The 19,398-nt window shown below is 41.7% G+C and overlaps 1 protein-coding gene across 1 annotated transcript in view; it reads left to right on the top strand.

The window, feature by feature from the left end:
- The window catches only part of LOC136632394 (cathepsin D-like), a 37,228-nt gene extending 22,874 nt beyond the window's left edge, over positions 1 to 14,354 (top strand). The window contains exons 6-9 of the mRNA XM_066607227.1: positions 1,069 to 1,191; positions 4,872 to 5,016; positions 9,574 to 9,672; positions 13,139 to 14,354. Of these exons, the coding sequence (XP_066463324.1) occupies positions 1,069 to 1,191; positions 4,872 to 5,016; positions 9,574 to 9,672; positions 13,139 to 13,300 (529 nt within the window). The 3' untranslated portion in view covers positions 13,301 to 14,354. The remainder of the gene's footprint in view (positions 1 to 1,068; positions 1,192 to 4,871; positions 5,017 to 9,573; positions 9,673 to 13,138) is intronic.
- The last annotated feature ends 5,044 nt before the right edge of the window (positions 14,355 to 19,398 follow it).

The raw sequence follows: 19,398 nt of genomic DNA, 5'->3' as shown, positions 1-19,398 counted from the left end.
AAAAGAAATGGCCTAGTCATGCAGTGGTACATGAGCAGAGAGTGCATTTTATATGGCTAGATTTGTCATTTAACTGCCAGTAGTTTACTGTCCTGTACTTCCTTTCCCTTATTTCCCATGCTGCATTGCACTGTCTCGCCCAATCAGCAGGGAGGAAATATCTGAATGCCCACCCCTCTGCTTTCTCAGGATGATTGTATGAGTCAGGCATTCAGAGATATTTTGGCCAAATGGTTACTAAACCCAATATAATGTGTACATGCTGTAACAGCAGCCGAGGTAGAAATTGTGGAGATTGTAGACACTGTCAGCCTGTGAGTGCAGGGAGCATCCTGTGAAGTTAGACTCTCCCCCCCCAATAGGTAAGAAAAATGTCATAGTATCCCAGTAACTACAGAAGCTCAATACCTAACAGGCAGTGGATTGCAGAGGAAAGAAGACCCCCAGTGACAGCTACTTTAAACTTGATTTAAATTTTTGATGAAACTAAGGCTATTAATGAACCTAAGTTGACTGAAAAGTTAGTGTCCCTTTAAAAAAAACTTGCCCCAGGATAGGAAATGGCAGGAAAATTTAAATGGCTTATCCTTTCACTGTGCCCGTAGTCCAGTGCCTAAGATCAGTCCCCACGGAAACAGGAAGCAAAGACATCATGTTCATCATTCACCTGACTGCTTCAGCCATTCACTGCCATCAGTGGTCATGTGTGCACGACTCACACATGCCCTCTAAGGCTAGCAATTGGCTGCTGCAGCCATGTGAGTGGTGAACGTGATGACAAGATTTGGAACAGAAGGGATAGATCGGTGCTGCTGGGCTCTACATTCAAACATGTTAGAATAATAAAATCTATGTGAAACTGTGATATCTATTCTTGTATCGGTATAAATTAGAAAAAAAAGTCTCCAGTAAAATCTGAAGCTATATCTTATGCCTAGAGCAGGACTTGGGTGGGCGAGTGGTCATTAGTTTTGTCTGAAGATTTCTTTTAAATGCAATACAACTTATTGCAAAATTTCCCAGTTTTTGAAAGATGCTGATACAATATGTTTCATTTACTTTCTGAAGAGATCCTACTGCTCCCGTTGGAGGTGAACTTCTATTTGGAGGTACAGACTCGAAATACTACACAGGAGACTTTCATTACTTAAATGTAACTCGCATGGCTTACTGGCAGATCCCAACTGATGAGTAAGTTCTTATCCAGTCTAATCTTTTCTTCATAAAAAAAGATTTTCCATCCACCCATTACGTTAATGTCCGACCCATCTTAGCTGTTGTAAATGAACCCTTTAATTATATCATGACCTATTTAATTTAATACTTATAATTAAGTCTTACTTACATAATGGACAGTTCTGGAGCCCAAAGCTAATAACATGACACCCAGCTAAAGAGTAGGTGTAAAGTCAAGAGAGTAATATTGCCATATTCGTACACTAGTGTTTTGAGTAAGCGTCCATTGACTTGAACGTGAACGAGGCTTTCATTGATTCATTTCTAATGGACACCTTCAGAAAAAAATAAGATGTCATCTTAGTCAGCAGTTGACAAGCCTCAGACTATGAGACGAAGCACAACCATAGCAGAAAATAGCACTGGGCAAGATAGACATAAAGTGTTCAGACAGTCCCAAGGGTTAAAAATGGATCCAAGAACAAAGGACAGTTAAGTTATGAGCATGAATGAGGCTTTCATTGATTCCTCTTTATTGAACTTTATTGGCTTAATTTGATTCATCTTTATTGGACGCCTTCAGAAAAACAATAAGATGTCACTTTAGTCAGCAGTTGACAAGTATTAGACTATGATATAATGAAAATATACCACAACGATAGCAGAGGATAACACTGGGCAAGATAGACATGAAGTGTTCAGAGAGTTCTCAGGGTTGGAAATGGGATCCAAGCAAAGACAAAAGGAAGATTTCCAGCACCAATGAAAGTAAGGTAGGAGGGTCTGTTGGCTTTGCTGAGGTTGAAATAAAACAAGATTTATTAGGATTTACACATGGTCACAAAAATAGAATCCAATAGTATCTATCACGTCCATATCTGGTGCCAAGCATGCGTAGAAGATGAAGCTGTGAGGCAGGATGTGGTGTGGAAACGTCTCTTTCTATTTGTCAGTAGAAAATTAAGAAGTATGAGATAGATCCAAGCTATTCAAATGAACAGTAATCCACAGTAGGATGGGTCCACTAGAGTAAGGCCGCCTGCACACGAGCGGGTCGGATCCGGCAGCAAGAATTCTCGCCGCGGGACCCGACCCGAGAGCCTGCAGGGACAAGCGCGTACTCACCCGCGCCTGGCGGCCCCGGCAGACCGGAGCCGGCGGCCGGGTGAGTGCGTGCCCCGCACAAAAATAGGACATGCCGCGGTTTGTTTGCCGCGCTAGATTTCGCGCGGCCAAACCGCGGCCGTCTGCATAGGAGTGCGTATTGTAATGCACTCCTATGCAAACTTTCAGTGGCGGAAATCCCGCGGGAAATCCCGCGGCGGGATTTCCGCCCGTGTGCAGGCGGCCTTAGGCGGATTTTCACGCGCATATGGTACCTAAATGTGCTTGCGGGTAGGTGCAGATGCGTGAAAATCACGCGCGGATATACGCGGATGTGTTGCGGAAAAAAACGCGCAGAAAAACCAGCAGACACCCCTTATTGTAAACCCAACCCCTAGAGAACTGCCCATTCCTTGGAAAACAGCTTAAAAACCAACACCCAGACTCCGTTTTGTCCCTCTTGCTTGTGCGAGCACCGTTAAATTATTCTGGCAACATGCTTTCACCCGGTGAGCAGATGTCTTTGTGGGCATGGTTGATCCATGTAACTTTTTTCGGGCGCTTCTCCAGCGTGACTTTATTTCAGTCACTGCAAAAAAATTCACAAGAGGAATTCATTACTACAGATTTTGCATTCTTACATCCTGCATTGGCAAGAAATACTACCTATCTCCCTCTACACATTGCGGGTGTCTGCTGAACAAGGCTATTAACCCAATAATAGCTGGTGGCTGCAGGCTGGTGGCTTGTGGCAGGCTGGTGGCTTGTGGCTGCTGTCTGGTGGATGAGGTGACTGGAAGGACAGTGCTGCTGCTGAAATTTGCCTGTGAAGCTCTGCTGTGTGTTGGGACGCCTCCTACCATGCCTACTTCCTGTAGTCATAGCAACCAGTGACTCCATCCGCAGCTGCACTGCGGATGTACTGCGTGAAAAAACGCACCCATTCACTTGTATTGGAGGCTTCACGCGCAGAATCCGACCCAAATTAGAACAGGTCGCAGATTTTTTCAAGCGCGTGAAAAAACGCGATACAAATCCGTCCGTCTGGGGACAACTGCGGATCCTCATAGGAGTATATTGGCTGCGATCTGGGGCAGATAATGTGCCTAAAATAACGCGCTGGAAATTCCGTTCGTGTGCAGGCACCCTTATAGTTACATGCTCTGATACAATAAAAGATCTCAAAGGCTCAACAGAAGACAAACCCATTTGTAGGTGACTTTGGAGCCAATCATTTGTCATTAGGGTCTTTTTATTATTGGATGATTCACAAATAACTTATTAAATCTTATTGATGATCTTTCCTGTGTGTACCATGACATCAAGACTACAATGCAGTTATAAGTGAACGTGCACATGTTCTGTATAGATAGAGCATCTCCTTTAGGGGGCCCTATGGATCCTAGTCTGACACTGCAGGAATCATAATAATAAGAATGACCTCGTGGTTAGTTGTATGTATTAAAGAATGGGATATAAAGGGGTCGTCCATGCATTCGTCGAAAAAACCTGAATTGAAACAGTGCCACAAGGTAAAGTATCTTGCCAGAATTGACCAACCATATCAATGCCACAAGCAGAAAAAAAGACTAAAACGTAACTTTTATTAAAATTTACTAAAATGTGTGAATACCCCTTTTACATTTTCCTATACACAAGATAGATATTATTGTATCTAGGGCAGCTCACAAAATAAGATCTTCAAGAAGCATGCACAGGATGGAGATATACGAACATGTCTAACTCCAAAAATGATAAATAACCACAAACTGGGTCTACCTCAAACATCCAACCCCCCCACCCCACCCGAAAAAAAACAAGTGACCATGGCCCATCAGTAGATTATCTATCACGGCCATAATACACACCATCGCTCTTCTCTTCCTAAACAGTGCACTTGCTGTGATAAGAGCGGCTTCGTCCTGGAACCTAGCAGTAATTCACCTTGGTACACCCTATTTCTAACCATGGTACAACCTATTTCGCTAACCAAAACCTATAAAAGATGTATAACATAAAGGGAATAGTCTATCTTTTATACACATACAATAGTGTGACCTCATGAGAAATCAAGAACCCTGAAGAGATGACCCACATGACCCCAAGCACAAAACTGAATAAAAATAAGGCTATACTAGTATTGATTTATAGGCTATATGACTTTGGCACCTTACACTATTTGTGTAGCCCATTGCAATCTATTGACTGCCAGGCTATGCGTCTAGTGTAGATGCATTATAACAACGTAGCGTGCCGCAAGAATCAAGATAAGAAAGAATACATCTGTATTGAATTGTATGGCTATATGTTTAACATGTATACTAGAAAAGCTCATGAATACTTAAAATTGCATATGTTCGTGTACTTTTCTTCATGTATGTTTAATATATCACTAAAAGTTAATTAAAAACAGGATGAGAATGCCCCTAAGGCATAACACTGGTAATGCTGCCTCTCTGGAAAACAAAAATGACCCCCCCTCAGGAAAAAAAAAAAAAAAATCAAAATATTTATTAATGCAGAATGTTCATGTAAAATTAAGTACCTGTATTAAGGGATCACTTTTTTCTACCATTCCATTCCCACTTTAGGGTAAGAGTTGGAAGCCAACTGATTCTCTGCAAAGGAGGCTGCCAGGCCATTGTGGACACCGGGACGTCTCTGATTACAGGTCCGACCGCAGAAATCAGAGCCCTTCACACAGCTATAGGAGCTTTTCCACTGTTCAATGGTGAGGTAAGAGATTATCATCGGCACACGGGTCTTATTTTGATTGAAGCAGTGGTCTAGATCATTCGTTCTCTGTTCCTAGAATGGAGCATGGAAATAATGATCATTCCTACTCCATTTAAGGATTTGAAGAGCAATAACCTAAGGAAATGTAAAAGTGTTCAAATTATTGAAAACGGAAATAGATTTTTCTCACATATAGTGCTCATTGATTCGATGAGATGTCTTCCTGCATGTACTTGAGTCTTGGGTCTTATTTTGTTTCTTGGGGTGGGAGGGTTTGTGAAATACAACACACTAGAGATGAAGTCTTCAGGAATATAAGGGGTTCCAATTTCAGGAATCACATCAAGGGTCACCAACAAATGTTATGGAATACCACTCACGAGAGGCGAAGTCTTCAGAAAGACCAAAGGCCAACCAGAAGCATTAACACATGCAGCACAAATCAGGATATATACATCAAATCGTCTTCTGGATTGGATGGTTAACCTATGCAGATTAATTATATTGGATACATTCATACATGCAGACATTGGGGGAAAATTACTAACCTCTGTATTTCCTGTGTTGGGCTCAGTAAGATTGTCCACAGCACACACTGCGCTGCATACAAGAAGAGGTGCACGCCTCTTCATATATTTGGCATATCTTCGGCAGCTCCCTGCGCCTTCACTAAAATATATGCCTGGTCCCGATGAGGTCTGCATTTCTGGCATAATTTACGCTAGTTTCTGGTGTAAATTATACATAAATCTGTTGGTCTGGGGTGGCCATGCCCCCTCCTGACAAGTCCCGCCCATTTTTGGGAAAGTGGCAGAGCCAGTGCAGGGGGATGAAGAATCGTAAAATATTTGAGCAAGCTGGGCTTACACAAAAATTTGTGATATTTCTGCATCAGCATTCTGGCATAGTTTAGTCAGTAAATGTCCCCATGGGCTTTTGACCTTTTACACAGTTAGCAACTGACTATCAGGATAAAACAAGTCAATGGTCAATGGTCTATAAGCTGAGAATGTAGTAATCTAGCAGAAAAGGGGGGTTACATGGTACTTTTTCTCCTTTAGGAGGATTTTTGACTCAGCTGCTACAGTTGGAACTAAACCGTACTTGTCATGAGAATGTGACACTTTGCATTGGTGTATCCAAGCACCCCTCCCTCCTCCGTGATTGCAGAGAAGTCTGTGTCCAAGATCTTAAGATGGGCATTACAGATGTCAGGGGACACACTGTTACTCCAACCACTAAGGTCTCATGGTGAACTGGGCCCCGACAGGGTTAAGAGACCAAAGATTGCTGTGCAGCACTATGACCTTGCACAGCTATTGAACTCTGCTTTTCATTATCATCATGTTATCAGAACAGTGTCAGTATTGAAAGCTTGCTGTGATTGGCTGCTATAGACAACAAAGAAACTTTTTTTTAGACTGTTTTAACCACTTAGGGTGGCTTCAGATGAGCGTAAGCAAAGCAACACTCACTGCAACACAATGTATTTGCACTGTCAGGCCTTAGTCAGACGGGCGTTTTTTTGCGCGATTTGCGGATCGCATGACGGATGCGCATCCGCAAATCGCGTGACCGGTGCCCGAAAATCGCCCGAAAATCTGCTCCTAGCCACGTTTCATTAGAAACGGGCCAGAGCTGTCCAGCGCATTGCATTCAATGGAGCGGCAATACAGCCCGCTCCATTGAAAGCAATGCGCTGCGGGCGAGTGTGGGATGAATTGTCGGGAAGGGCTTAAATATATAAGCCCTTCCCTGCAATTCATCCAGAAAAGTGTTAAAATAAAGAATATATATATACTTACCTGCTCCCGGCAGCCGGAGTTCCGCGCGGCCGGCCTGCAGTGGGTGTGAAGGGGGTGTGAGTCAGACCTGCCCCCTGATTGGCTCAGCGCTGAGCCAATCAGGGGACAGGTCTGACTCACACCCCCTTCACACCCACTGCAGTACGTATGTATATATTTTTTATTTTAACACTTTTCTGGATGAATTGCAGGGAAGGGCTTATATATTTAAGCCCTTCCCGACAATTCACCCCGCGCTCGCCGGCAGCCCATTGCTTTCAATGGAGGCGGCTGTATTGCCGGCTCCATTGAATTCAATGGGCAAACATCGTTCTTCTCTGCCACAGCTGTTACAGCTGTGGCAGAGAAGAATGATTTGTCTTCTATATGTTCTCAATGGGGTCGGCGCTGCTGCCGCCGGCCCCATTGAGCGCATATAGAGAAGAGAACAGGAATCGCAGATCGCAGATAGGTGCGATCTGCGATTTCTGTTCTATAATTTATCGAACGAGCGCATAAAAAGCGCTCATGTGTCCGATACCATTGCAAAGCAATGGTTTTATAAAATCGCCGGACGCATGCGCATGCGCAAATCGCGGCAAAAAACGCCCGTCTGACTAAGGCCTCAAGGAGGGTTTTTTGCACGCATGCCTACGCAAATACTGTACTAATTGACATGGGCGGGGGAATCACCCTTGCTGTGATTTAGATGGCTATTAAGCCAAATTAGGTGCCGTGTTCGTGGGTATTCATAGTGTTTAGTGCGTACCCAGGCATACATATGTGCGTATTTGTACACCCCCATAGACTCCTATGGGGACATATGCACACAAAAATAGAGCATGTTGCATTTTTTCACTTGCACAGAAGAGAACAGTAAGAAGGAAGCCATTGACAACAATGGGTGCTGCTATTCTCTGTGCAATGTGCATACATATTTTGCACATCTACATTTCTGCAGACATTTTTTAAGACCTCCGATCAATCCATTTACACTGGCTCTGGAAAGTCATCAGACTCTTTTTACTTATTTTAAGTTTTCTTATGTTGTGGTCTTTGTGGTTCAAGTTTCTCCCCATCATTCTGCACTCAATACCCCATTATGACAAAGTGAAAACAGAATGTTTGTTAGTTTTTCTTTAAAAAAAAAAATGTACAAAGATTTCTAACATTTTGCATTGACATAAGTATTCAGACCCTTTAGTATGACACTTGAAATTTAGCTCAAGGGGCCTCCCATTTCTTTTGATTATCTTTCGTTTTCTCCAAGAGCTGACTGACCCACCAAACTAAGTAATCAGAGGAATAGGGCCTTGGTAAGAGAGGTGACCAATGACCCAATGGTCACTCTGACTGAGCTCCAAATATCTAGTGTGCAGATGGGAGAAATGTCCAGAGGGTCAACCATCATTGCAGCCTCCACCAATCTGCCAATCTGGGCGTTAGGCCTCTTTCACACAGGCTACAAAATCATCACTACAAAATCATCGCTACAAGACTCATGTGCGTTTTGTAGCAAGATTTTTTAGCTTATGGCTGAGTGGCCAGAAGAAGCCTCTCCTCAGTAAAAGACAAGTTAAAGCCCGCCTGGAGTTTTCCAAAAAGCACCTAAAGGACTCTCAGGCTGTGAGAAACAAGATTCCCTGGTCTGATGAAACCAAGATTGTTCTTTCTGGCCTCAATTCTAAGCATTATGTCTTGAGTAAACTAGGCGCTGCTCATCGCTTGCCCAATATTATCCTTACAGTAAAGCATGGTGGTGGCAGCATCATGCTGTGAGGAGATTAGTTAGGATTGATGGAAAGCTGAATGGAGCAAAGTCCAGAGATAGTCTTAATGAAAACCTGACCCAGAGTGCAAGGGAACTCAGACTTGGCAGAAGTTTCACCTTCCAACAAGACAATGACCCTAAGCACTCAACCAAGACAACACAGGAGTGGCTTAAGGACAACTTTTTGAATGTTCTTGGGTGATGCAGCCAGAGCTGTGACTTGAACCCAATCAAACATCCTTGGAGAGACCTGAAAATTGCTGTCCACAGACGACCCCATCCAACCTGACAGAGTTTAGAGAATCTATAAAGGAGAATGGCAGAAAATCCTCAAAACCAGGTACAATCTTTGTGGCATCATACCCAAGAAGAATGGAGGCTGTAATCACTACCAAAGGTGCTTTGACTAAGTACTGAGTACAGGGTGTGAATACTTATGTCAATGCTAAATGTTTGTATATTTTTAAAAAATTAAAAACTAAGATTTCTAACATTCTCTTTTTACTTTGTTGTTATGGGGTATTAGGTGCAGAATAATGAGGGAAAACTTTTTTTTTTGTCCAAGGCCATAACATAACAAAATGTCAAAGGACCCACTGTAAATGCCACTGTCAGTATTAATAGCAGCATTTAAAGGGTTAACAACCACAGTCAGCAGGAACTCCAATCGCAGCTGTTGTGTCAGAGAGAGCCAATGCTGGTCATGTATGGAGCAGGCTCGGCTTCCAAGGCAGCATGATATTAACCCCACGCACCTAGCATGTACATATACGTCCTGGGGTACTAAGGGGTTAATTCATGAGGCCCGTTGAGTTTTATTAAACATTTGTATAGACAATGTATACTAGCAGGCCTTTTGTTTTCATGGCCCAGCTAATATTTTCTCCAGTCATGTCTATTATAGTTAAAATGAAACATTATTTAACATTTTATATAAAAGATACATATATCATATCTATGCGCTAATAGTTCCCTTTTATATTGTATCCTTTTCTTGTATAGTATATGGTTGACTGTGATACTATATCATCTCTGCCTACAATTACCTTTATCCTGGGAGGAGTGCAATACAATCTTACTGGAGAGGACTATGTACTGAAGGTAAGAACCCCACTAAAAATGGGATATATATTTAGAGGGGTAGATGGGAAAGCAAACACCAGGTGCTTCTCTCCTGGGAGGAAATACCTTGCACCATGATGGTGCTGTAATGCTGTCTGGCCCCCTATCTCTGTGCACACCACTTATTAACCCCCTACAATTTACCCCAAATAGAGATCATTCTACAGAAAAAGGACATTACAATTTTGGACTAACTGAGCTTATTCACTTTAAATGGGTGTTGCATTGAAATGACACCAAAAGCTTGTCTGTAGCACTGATAGAACCTAAGCTACAGCCGTTTGAAATGGGTTTGGGAATGCTGAATTTATAGCTGTCATTTTTGTGTGTATTTTCGGAGTAGAAATGGACATCAGCAGGGACCAGCAGGCAACCGAGAACAATCTGTTTTTCTTGTCTGTTCCCCTGTTCCAGCAAACGGGTGACAAGGACTTTTCTTCAAGTTATCACTTCTCTCACTTATCAGAGAACATATTTGGTCTCTGATTGTCACACTTAGAGGTCTTTAGTTTCCAAGAAAAGGAGTGAAAAGATGAGCACTTGCTCAACTAATCACTTCTAAAATCGCTGACTGGCATCTAGTATTTTTTACAGAAAAAAAAAATTCTTTCCCCCCCTTACACAATGTTTTTAAATATTGAAATAAATAAATAAACATAATTGGTACCACCACACCCATAACCACCTGTACTATAAAATATTTGAAAAAAAGAAGAAAATGCCAAAATAGCTGTTTCCTGTACATCTCGCTTCCCCAATAGAAAGTAAATAAAAAGTCATATGTATACCTCAAAATGATACCAATAAAAACTAAAAGTCATCCTACAGAAAAAAATAAGCCCCCATTGAGCTCTGTGAAACTAAGAAATAAAACTGCTTTAGTCTTGGAATGTGGATACACACAAAATAGTCATTAAGTATCACCCATGTGAAAGAGGCCTAACACCACGTGGTGAATGCTGTAAGAATAAATCACAGGGGAAAAAAGGGGGAAATTACTTTTTTTCCATTGCCCACCAGCAAAAAAAATAATAAAGGTTTTTCAATATATTATATGTACCTAAAATGGGTTCTTCTGATAAGAACTAGAACGCGTCCCGCAAAATACAAGATCTCATACAGCTACTTTGACAAAGAAATAATAAAATGATTGCCGCTAGAACACAAAAGAGAAAATGACTTGCTGGTTTTTAAGAACACTTAAAGTACTTAAGGCTAAAATTAGTTATGTCACTTAGTTGTCTTAAGTGTTGCGTCAAATATATTTACATAAGACATAAATTCAAAATCTACAATCCAAAAGTGACATTTTCAGAAGTGTTTTTCCAATTTTAATGAGGCTAAACTATAAACAATCTGAAACATGGAATTAAAGGGACTGGATAGCTAGGGAAACAATCAGGTCTGTAATTTTTTTTTTGGGGGGGGAAGGATTACAGCTCTAATCCACTTCTTGGCACAGAACATACCAGATGTACATGTGTATCATGAAGGCATGAATTAGGTCCATGCATATACAGGTACATGAGCTCCCTACCAAGTATCTGTATATATGTGCAGATATATTTTTTATATGAACACCTCCAGCATTATTAGTGCTAGGTCCCATTCTGTTCAATATATCTATCAACGACCTGATAGAGGGACTGCACAGTAAAATATCAATATTTGCAGATGACACAAAATGATACAATATAATCAATGCAACGGAGGACAAGGTACGGCTACAAACGGACCTAGATAAGCTGGGGGCTTGGGCAGAAAAATGGCAAATGAAGTTCAATGTTGATAAATGTAGGGTTATGCACATGGGCAGGAGAAACGGATGTCACCAATATACACTAAATGGGGTACTGCTAGGGAAAAGTGAGGTGGAAAAAGACCTGGGGGTACTAGTGGATTGTAGACTAAACTGGAGTAACCAATGCCAGTCAGCTGCTGCAAAGGCAAATAAAGTCTTGGGGTGCATTAATAGAGGTATAGGGGCGGAGGACGAAAACATTATCCTTCCATTATATAAGGCACTTGTCAGGCCTCACATGGAATACTGTGCACAGTTCTGGTCACCGGTGCTCAAGAAGGATGTTACAGTGCTGAAGGCCCATTCAAAGAAGGGCAACTAAAATAATACATGGAATGAATGGACTGGAATACCCAGAGGCTATCCAAATTGGGATTATTTACTCTGGAAAAAAGACGTCTAAGGGTGCCCACCCACTGGCGTTTTTTTACTGCGAAATTCGCAGCGTTTTTTTTTTGTCTGCAGGGGTCTTTGGGCTATGGGACATGCAAAGCTAAAATCGCGATCGTGCAAAATCGCGATATCGCGGTAAATCGCGATTTTGCGCAATCGCGATTTTTACATTACAAGTCCCATAGACCCCCTGCAGAAAAAAAAAAACCTGCGAATTTCGCAGTGAAAAAAAACGCCAGTGGGTGGGCACCCTAAGGGGCGATCAAATAACTGTATAAAAACATGAGGGGACAATACAAGGATCTCTCCCATGATCTGTTTATACCCAGGACTGCGACGGTAACGAGATGGCATCCGCTACGTCTAGAGGAAAGCAGGTTTCATCACCAACACAGAAAAGGGTTATTTACTGTAAGAGCAGTTAGACTGTGGAACTCTCTGCCTAAGGATGTGGTGATGGCAAAATCCATAGAGGAGTTTAAAAGGGGACTTGATGTCTTTCTGGAGAGGAAGGATATTACAGGTTATAAATCTTAGGTTAATTGTTAATCCGGGTATACAGGCAGGTAGGAACTATTAGGGGTTGATCCAGGGAACAGTCTGATTGCCATTAGGGAGTCGGGAAGGAATTTTTCCCCCAAAAGGGCTAATTGACTTCTGCTCTTGGGTTTATTTTGCCTTCATCTGGATCAACAACATAGGAGGATAAACAGGCTGAACTAGATGGACATTGTCTTCATTCGGCCTTACATACTATGTTACTATGTTATTATCAGCGGCTTGTACACAGTGTGTATTTAGTTGTACAAAAATGTTTTAAAACAGTGCTATAGTGCTCTTACCATCAGCCACCTACCCCTTGTCTTGGCCTAGGCAAGGTTTGTATCCCATCTTGAAAAGGTAGACAAGGTATTTCTAGGCAGAGTATTGCAAGTGTATGATTCTTGCTATGCTCTGAACAGTGGAGAACTAAGGGACCCCATCGCAAAAAATAAGGTAGAAGCCAACCTGCTGGTGCTGGGTACATCAGCACGTCTCCTGTCCTATAACTGCAGATTACAGTGCTTGACAGCTAAACTTATTTCCATCCAGAATGGGAGAAGAGCTACAGACTGTAACTCTCTTCTTCATACGGATAATGGGAAAGGCGGATAGGGATAACTAGGAATGGAGAGCCTCCCATCCGCTGGGTATACAGTAGCAATGTAAAATATGCTGTTGTGCTCATAATTCTATATCTTGTTTATACAGATATCAAAGATGGAAAAGACCATATGCCTCAGCGGATTCATGGGACTGGATATACAACCACCTGCAGGACCTTTTTGGATCTTGGGGGATGTCTTCATTGGTCGATATTATACAGTCTTCGACCGAGACAATAATCAAGTCGGTTTTGCAAGTGCATTATGAATACAAAAGATAACTTATTGCAAAATGAAAGCTATGCCTTATGACAGTTTTGGACAGTGAGGAAGAACTGGATGTCCATACTGGAGGGAAGAACATCTATAATTTTGCTGCGAGAGGTTACTACATGTAGACATTACTGCACAAGGCGTCTTCTGTTGTGTGACTAGAGCTCATTGTTAAAATGTATCTCCAACGAAAAATGAAAATGTCACATTGTTTCGGAATCTACATATGTAAAAACAGTGTGACTTCCTTCTCTTCAACATTTAGCAGGTTCTCATCCAGACCTATCAATGTCTATACTTTAAAAGTATATGTTAGACTTGATACCTCTTGGCCCCCTTTGTCCAAATGACAAGCTTTACTTGATTACTTGCGTGTTCCCTGGGATCTCCTCCTTGATTTTCGAATGCTCCCGTCAGTGCAGCCCACAATGTGCAAGAGTCCTCCCATCAAGGGGTACAGGGAAATTTAGTTCTATGGTGATGTCTAGAAAAACATGCCTGCTTTTATTTTCAGAAACTGTTACACACCTGTTGTGTCCATTACTGTACTTTAGTTCCATTGAAATACATGGGGCTGAGCTAGAATACCACATACAATCTGCAGACAGGTATAAGTGAATGAATGGTGATGCAATGCTATACAAGCGTCTTCTTCATGCTCAGGGTTGGTTGGGATCTCGGAGATCAGACCCTAACCAATCAAAAAGCAAAGGCCACATCCTAGAAACTTACCATCCCTTTATGGGATAGGAATGCCTATTTAAGTATGTTATTCATCCTTGTCCATATAGCTAGATGGTCCAGCCCTGATTTATTGAATATTGCTATGAGAATACAGTATAACAGAAGCTTTTGCATATTTATCTTTTTACGCAGCGGAGATTTGTAAATTAAGCTTGTTTTGGTACTCCTTTAGCATATTACCTATACAGAGATGATGGAGCCCCTCCAATGCTAGATAGAGCATGACAACTGTTTCAACAACATAGAAGGGGCATAATATGACCGCTTATAACCCAGCTAATAATAAAACTGCTTTGTGTGCAATTGAATAAAATGTGGTTCATTCATAGGAAGGGTTGTGGCTAGCAGTGGTACCAGGCAGACGCAAGATCAGGCAGCTCCGCTGTTGCATTGCTATTTCGTCTGAAGTTCAGCTCTTTTTCCATAAGTCTATGTCCCTGGGACAGTGTAGAAGAACTGTGGATGGCTTCCAGACCTAGTAGCCATTCCTGGAGGCTCCCCGCTTGATGGTTAGAGGCAGCCCTAACTTGCTGGCACTGTGGAATATCGGGAAATTGGAAAGTGGAGTCTCCCACCATACATATTGCCTTATCTGTCCTGAGATCGGGTGTCCCTCCTTGGACTCTCACTGGGCACCTACCTGTTCGCCTGCTCATGCCGAAGGCTGCTCCCAATGGCCACCTTCTTCATATTGGTGGCGGAGCCACCTCAGGCTGATCGCATTATGAAAAAGAAAGACCGTGGCACCAGGCAATGATGCAGTTAAATGAAAGGCTTCTTTATTCCTCTATACACTCGGGCTGATTGCATTGATGGGGGCTGCAGGAAAGCTGGAGCTGTGATTTCTGGACGGCGCTTGTGTGGCTCCTGTACTCCAGATAGAGAAGGAGGCCGCTGGCATCTGGTAAAAAGGGGGGCCTTGAGTGCGCTGCGGCCTCAGTATCTGGAGTCTTTCACCTGCAGTGTGTGAGGTGAAAAGAGAGACAGGAGACTACTCTATCCAAAAGTTTAATTCTTGCAGCTCCAGGTAAGAGGAACTTAGGTGCCACAAAGAGATCCCTTCTTCCTGTCTTGCTGAGAAATTAGAGAAACATATTTAGAAGCTTAAAACACCTCTGGCACCCTAACCATTATCATTCCTCATCCTTCCTTTTATACATACTCAGATACCATATTGAATATTGAGCATCATTATTATTGTGAACATTTTGATATTTTTGGACACTCCAAACATTACAGCATGGGACAACAAGTAGCCATTATCTATATAGACTCTTTAGTACAACATAAGAGTGGAGATCTACGTTAAATGCGGCCTGTAATCTAAACTAATACTATAAACTCACACAAAGCCATGGTTGATTGAAATTTATGTTCTTGATCATTTATAGCTCCAAAGTGAGTCAGAACATGACCATTCGAATCAGTTTTTTTTTTAAACTCGTTTTATTGAACAAGAAATATACCATACAGTATATACTTAAATAACTTTTCATACATCATGAATTCTTCAGATTAAGGGGGAATTACACAGATACAATATCCACATCAGATATATAGATACAACACACTGGTTCAATAGGTTCCACAGCAGCAGAATTCTAACAGTTGATACCCGGATTATTGGACAGACCTAGGTTCAATTCTACTCATCATGCCTTGAAGCAGATCCTGCATGATATTAGTGACTGATGAGCCACACCATCTCCCCTACACCTTATTAAATTTATCAAGGAATTTTTTTATTTTTATACACCATCTTTTCGTATGGCAAGATGGAATTAAGAATGTTCTGCCACTTTGAGAGCGTTGGGGGGTGCCTATCCATCCATCTAAGAGCTATCGTCTTGTGAGCCATAAGCAATACTTTAATAAGGAATGCCCAGTCATGAAATCGCTAGTGCTCCTCGTCCAAGATTCCCAATAAGCATATGGCCGGGTCAAGTGGGACTGGCATTTCTATAAGCTGGCTTAGAAATTCTGTGATCTCCCTCCAGTACACATAGATCTCCTGGCAGTTGCATATTACATGATTAAAATTTGCGCCCAGTGTCTTGCACCGATGACATTGATTGGTAGGCACCCTGTTCATTTTGTAAAGTCTAGTCAGTGTTAGGTAGCACTGATTTACAATTGTGTTAACTTGTTATTTGCAGCTGGTGATACTATGGTGTATGAGGACATTGCCACATCCGATTCCTCCGCAATGAGGGAGGGAATTAGTTCTTTTTAACTATCTATTACCGTCATTGGTGTAAAGGAAATGTTAGAATGCAGTAGATGGGTATATAACACCGATTTCAGACCCCTAGGGCCCTGAGTGCACAATATGCCTATCAAGGGATACTGAGAAAAGGGTTGCCTGGGTTCTGGAAATTGTGCCATAAGGGCATGCCGGAGCTTCAAGTATCTATAGAAACCAGTCCTCGGGACCTGGTAGAGTTACTGTAACTGTTCAATGGAGGCTAGTACTCCGTTAATATATTAATTGTTCTAGTGTGGTGATTCCAAGGTTTACCCAATACTGCTTAACTAGTAAATTCACAAGGTGTGGGAGTGCTCTATTATCCCACAGAGGGGTTTTCAAGGGTGTCCCCACATACTGGGCCAGGGATTTACATGTCTGCCACACTCAAACCGCCAATTTATGAATAGGCAGCATCTGTTTGGCAAGTAGCTCTGTTTTTTTCCAGAACGATCCAAAGGGACATTTCGGACAAAAAAAACATTAGGTGATGATCAGAGTTTGGGAGTAAAGAATTCGATAATCAGTGACGAATATACCTAACTTGCCTGGCCAAGTAATACAGCTTAAAATCTGGTAGTGCTATTCCTGCCATATCTTTTGGGCGCTGTGGTGTTTCCATGTGAAGCTTGGCTCTAGCTTTCCTCTAGACAAAATACACTATTGACACTATGGTCTGATGGTGTCTGCGTGCTCTAAGCAGTATAAATGCTTGGGGAGTGCAATCATTTTAATAAGGTTTATTCTGCTGGCCACAAATAATGACAAAGCACTCCAGGTTTTGAGTTTATGTTGTAGGGATGTTAATAGGGGAGCAATATTCAGGTTAAAGCTCAAGGCATGATCCCTAGAGATATAAATTCCGAGATATTTAAATTGGGAAGTAACCTGTAAATTGGGGAATACTTCTCCCATCTGCCAACCCTCGAGTCTCAGAAGCATAAAAGCTGATCTCTGCCAAATAATGCGCAAGCCTGAAAACCTCCCAGACCCATCTATAGTTTTTGCTGTGTTTAGTGGACATTCTTGACTCATTTACTTGCAGCACACGAGGATAATTTACTGGAAATAACTACTTTCAATATCAGAAACATTATCATTTCCCATAGAACCTAATATTACCAGCAAACAAAAAGGGGCTGAAAGCGCGCCAAATCCACAACCTCTGGAATGCCTACAGATTTTTTTTCTACTGGCCCCCAAGGCTTTAATGAAGACATGGATTCCCTTGGACATAACTTGGAGCCAGATAAGATAGCAACGACATCATAAGAACACTGCTCTCCTCCACGGCGATCTTCTACTGGATCCTTTTCTCCTGATCCTTTTCTTCCTATATCATTGTCATTACAGGAGAGGTTTCCTCATTCCCCCTTCTTTCCTTAGAGACGTAACCCTTTCCAATCCAATTTGTATCCTGGTTTTCCTAGGGGCTTACTCTTTTTCTGCCTTTAAAAAACAACGCTATCTGCTGGCTAAAGCCAGTACTGCATGAGGTGACACGTTGGATAGCCTCCGACAGCAGAGAGGCTGGCAATATACAGTAAGAGAACCCCGATGGATGTCTTCCAACATCGGAGCTGTACAGCCTTAAATCATAATGTCTTTAGACGTCAGACAGTGGATTGGAAAGGGTTAATAAGTACATTCTTTCACACCCAGAATATGTATCTAATTTGAAAATCGAACTACAAATGTTTTTCTACCACTAACTCTTCAGCAGTTCCTAGTATCTTCTCATTGTGGAATACTTAAAAAGGCTTATATGAGTGGCTTGTTTTGAAAATATTGTTCCAGAGTTTAAAGTAAAAGAGAGGAGGAGCTAACTGTTCTGACCTCTCCAATCAATACCATTGACTCTTTAAACAAAGCTAACCTCACGCCTCAAAGAACTGAGGAGATATTTTTATTGTGTGGAAAGCTCCAGAGCCTTTTGGCAGTAAAACTTGACTTTACTTTCCAAAGAATGAACATGCAATTTTATGCTCATGATAGCCGTACTGGGGCTCCATTGGCTAACCAACTTAACAATCTTAAATCGAAAGAAAGGATTAGATTTCTCTAAGAGTCTGAGGGACACAGGAATCCCAACACATTTGCCTCATATTACTCATCTCTTTATAATCTAAGAGAGGACATAAATACGCACCAACCTCAACTGAAAGAAATCTCAGGCTTTCTCCAGAGCATTAATAATCTTCCTTGCCTATCACCTGACCAATTAGCCTCTCTTTCTGCACTGATCTCTATGTTTGAAGTCCAAGAGACCATTAAAATGTTAAAGCCCTTCAAATCCCCTGGCCCAGATGGATTCACAAATGTTTTTTTTTATAAAAAATACTTCTGGTCTCCTACTTGGTATCAGTATTCGAAATGGCACTGAATAACAGCAATTTTGGTAGCCCTGATCGTCACTTTGCCTAAACCTGCCAAAGAAGCCACTTCTCCAGCTAATTTCCGTCATAGTTCCTTACTGAACACTGATGTTAAAATATATGCTAAGATCCTAAGTAATAGACTTTTTTCTGTCCTCCCAACATTGGTTGCTGCAGATTAAGTAGGATTTATTCTACAGAGAAAAGCTCTGATGGAACTTGTTGGTTCCTAAATCTTATTAGAACCGCTGAGCTTGGTCATGTACCCTCTTTATTTTTAGCCTTATGTTAGAAAAAGCGTTTGACATCTTGGTGTATCTCCTCTCTATTCACCATTTCTAATGGCACTCGACAGGGCTGCCCTCCTTTGCCTCTTATCGTTGCTGTACGTATGGAACCCCTAACTGAATAAATTAGAACTAATACAGACATTAAAGGCATTTGATTAAGATATGCCGGCCACGTGATTGGTCCAGTTGGCGGTGTCTAATTGTGAGGAGGGGAGCGGGTAAGCAGGTATGTACTGCATGCAATCATATATGTATAGCTGGTATAACTTATATTGTATTACTTATACCAGCTCTACATATATAATTATATACAGGAAAAACCCAGGTTACACCAGCATGCTCCATATCACTATATACAGGGAGATGTACATATTGTGATTGTATATATTGTGATATGGAACATGCTAGTGTAACCTGGGTTTTTTCTGTATATAATTAT

This window comes from Eleutherodactylus coqui, chromosome 6 (assembly GCF_035609145.1).
Source record: "Eleutherodactylus coqui strain aEleCoq1 chromosome 6, aEleCoq1.hap1, whole genome shotgun sequence".
Classification (NCBI taxonomy): domain Eukaryota; kingdom Metazoa; phylum Chordata; class Amphibia; order Anura; family Eleutherodactylidae; genus Eleutherodactylus; species Eleutherodactylus coqui.
The sequence above is the reverse complement of the archived record's forward strand: the minus strand, read 5'-3'. Positions and strand labels throughout refer to the sequence as shown.